This window comes from Arabidopsis lyrata (assembly GCF_000004255.2).
Source record: "Arabidopsis lyrata subsp. lyrata unplaced genomic scaffold ARALYscaffold_1, whole genome shotgun sequence".
Classification (NCBI taxonomy): Eukaryota; Viridiplantae; Streptophyta; class Magnoliopsida; order Brassicales; family Brassicaceae; genus Arabidopsis; species Arabidopsis lyrata.
The window spans coordinates 22381713-22384827 of record NW_003302555.1 but is presented as its reverse complement, the minus strand read 5'-3'; the positions used below and the strand labels follow the sequence as shown (position 1 = coordinate 22384827).

Sequence of the window (3115 nt, the reverse complement as noted above, 5' to 3'; positions counted from 1 at the left end):
TCTCTTGCACAAACCTACAAACAAAATCAATCGATTTGATTATCACTTCTATTTAATCGATTAGATTAACACGTCCATTCAAACGATTCTATTAGCACTTCAGTTCCATCACTTCAGATTCTACACAAACAAAATCGACTAACGATTAATTATGGTATCCCTAATTTCAATCGATTTTATATAAAACCCAAAATGAAAACTTGATTTTAACTTATAAAGACGTAGTTGTCCGTAGTTATACCAAGTTTGACGTCGAAGAAGTAGAAAAAAATAAAACTGTCAAATGTCGAAGGATTTCATTCAAAAGTTGAACGAACCCTAAAAAAAAAAAAAAGAGATTTTAATTGGACTTGACCCAATAAGTATGAGTTCGGGTAATTGATGATCCGATTAGATTGGTTGGGTCGTAAATAGATGATTTTTTAAAGGGTTGCAAAGTCTTTGTCTCATATTTCGATTTAAAATAAATTAAAAAGAAATTTCTTTTTAGAAGAAGAGCATTTGAGAAAAGATATTGAGCTTGGAGAGCCCCTAGAATTTGATCCCATGAAAAATAATGATACGTGTATACCTCGAGTTAAAAGAAAGAAGGAATCGCCGCCGTTACTCCGCTGAACCGCACGAGCACTCTGGAACTACCGCCATCGGCCGGAGTTTGGAGGAACAGAGAGAAACCGTGCCGGAATCTCTCTAGGTGAATTATTATGTTGTCTAGCTGATAACTGAACTTGGTTAATCAATCAGATTTCCGAACCGAACCGAACCGAACCGAGGTTTGGCCAAATCGGTTCGGTTAATGTTAATTGATCATAACCGATCGGTGGGATTTCAAAATCATTTCGGTTAACCGAAATTTTCGGTTCGGTTCGGGACGGTAAACCGAAATAATTAAAACCCTACCTAACCTAATATTCTAGCCACTCTTTTTATTCTCCGCATCTTCTTCTCTTTCACCTTCTTCTTCTCCGCATCTTCTTCTTCTCTCACCTTCTTCTTCTTTATTGGATCTCATCTTTTTCTTTGGTCGAATCTCTTCTTCTTCCCCTCTGTCTTCTCCTTCACCTTAACCTTCTCCTTCTCCATCTATACCGTAGCAATATAGAGAACCTGGAACTTGAGAAGATAGTAATGGAAAGCTGATTCTTTGAGAGTGCTTGTTGATTAGCTGAGAGAAATATATATGTTATTGTGGACTGTTTTGTGTTTCGGCTTACGTGTCTATGCTTCTGCAGTTCTTAAAGTAGCTTCAACTTCTGGTGAGAAGACGCAGGCGCCAAGTACTCCATCATCAGAGCAGAAAGCATCAGAGGGCAGTCCAATTAAGTCAATTAAAGACTTCCTGTAGCCATCACCACCGAGAATCAAGCAGCGTCGACGATCTGAAGCAATTACTCCGGATTTGAATTCACTATCGTCGAGCCGCCGTCGAAGTGAATTAGGTCTGAAGATGGGATTTTCATAAAACACACCGGTTCATTATTTTGCCACGTTTTTTATTTTATTTTCTGGGCTGGACCCAACTATTTGGCTAAAACAATTAACATTTGGGCCCCTTTTTTAATTGAAATCGTAACCGAAATAAACCCGTTTTGAACCTAACCTAACCGAAATGTTAATCGGTTAGTTTCGGTAGAGATTTCAATTTCCGAAATACCCGAAAAACCGAGAAACTGAACCCGAATTAACCGATCGGATCGAATTCCCAGGCCTACTCAACATGACGACACTGTGGGCTGGTGGAGATTGAATTATTTATATGTTTTTTCAGGAATGATAATGGACGGTGAGTTGGACAAAACCTTGATGGTAGCTAAATCTTTGACTAGGAAAGGAACTGCTCTGGTGAAGATGGCTAAATGCTCTAAAGGCTATGAACCTGTGATAGAGACTTACCAGGAAGCTCTTGCGGAGCAGCAGGACTACTTTGATCCCAGTATCGGCGTTGAGGAAGGTACAATTATCTCTTGTCTATACAAGGAAAGAATCACCTAAAAGCCAGTAAATGAGGAGGTTGCTGTGTTTCTCATACAGGTACTGATCAGCACAAGTATCCTGGTCCTGTCCCAGTGATGGCTTTCAGACCATCTCTTGAAGCTATACTTAGAGGATTGCTGTATAAGATTTGCTTACATGAGATTAAGCTATGCTCTGATGCTTTAAAAGAGTTTGTTAAGTTACTAAAGGGAGAAACTGGCGGCCATTTGTTGCGTCTTTATTTCCACAACTCACCCAAATTTAAGGAGCTTCTAGATGTATGGAAGTTTCTACATGAAAAAAAACAAGGAGTGTCCTATATATTCTCGCTTTTCCAGACGCTTTTGAGTCATCCAGAGGGAAAAGGTACATCAGCTGATATTGGAAGAGCTATTAACCAGCTTGGCAGGTCACTTATTGATGAAAAACTGCATGACATTTACAATGCATTGAACAGCAAAGAGGGAAAACAACAGAATGCTGCACTTTCACTCTTGGCTTCCATAGTTAGACGTGGTCCAAGAATGGCATCACATATGGCCAATAAATTTGATTTTAAGGGTTTTGCAAAACTGGGGGAGTATAAAACTGGAGGGGCTGACAAGGTTAGGAAACATTCAACGAGGCAGGCTTTTGTTGGGTTTGCAATATCATTCCTTGAAGTTGGGCAACCTCATTTGTCAGATTCTATTTTATGGCAGAAGAAAATGTATTCTAATGTCCTAAAAGGCCTTGGGGAAGACGATGAAGACACTGCGGCTTATGTTTTGTCTACGTTGAAGGACAAGATCCTTGTTAAAGATTCTGTTGGTTCAGAAATTCAGACTATCATGAATTGCATATGCCCTCGACCGTTTAGCCGGTCGTTGATCACTAGAGGGATGCTCCATTCTGATTTACTTGTGAAACATGGGACTTTGAGATTTCTCTGGGAGACGCTGAGGCTGTTGGATTCTTTTGTTACCGCTTGGAAACTTCGCTCGTCTCATAGCTGCTCTGTTGAGCAAATTCAGGCTTCTCTTGAGCGGGATGTCATGGGTGAGGTGAGAAGCTTTTTTCCAGATGCCCAGGTGTATAGACTGTACTGAAGTCTCTGAGCGGTTCTAGCGAAACCCAAAAGCTTCACCATCCTGGTTAGTCT

General features: G+C 40.2%; 1 protein-coding gene and 1 long non-coding RNA gene across 2 annotated transcripts in view; one reads left to right on the top strand and one right to left on the bottom strand.

The window, feature by feature from the left end:
* Nucleotides 1–418: 418 nt before the first annotated feature.
* On the bottom strand, nt 419–1300 carry LOC110225300. Its single transcript, XR_002329677.1, has 2 exons — nt 1215–1300; nt 419–1136 (listed from the first exon to the last, which is right to left on the bottom strand). It is a non-coding gene; the product is annotated as an uncharacterized LOC110225300 (long non-coding RNA).
* LOC9327344 overlaps nt 1133–3115 on the top strand; it is a 10992-nt gene continuing 9009 nt past the window's right edge. The window contains 3 exon segments of the mRNA XM_021014688.1: nt 1133–1439; nt 1769–1951; nt 2032–3063. Of these exon segments, the coding sequence (XP_020870347.1) occupies nt 1771–1951; nt 2032–3063 (1213 nt within the window). The 5' untranslated portion in view covers nt 1133–1439; nt 1769–1770.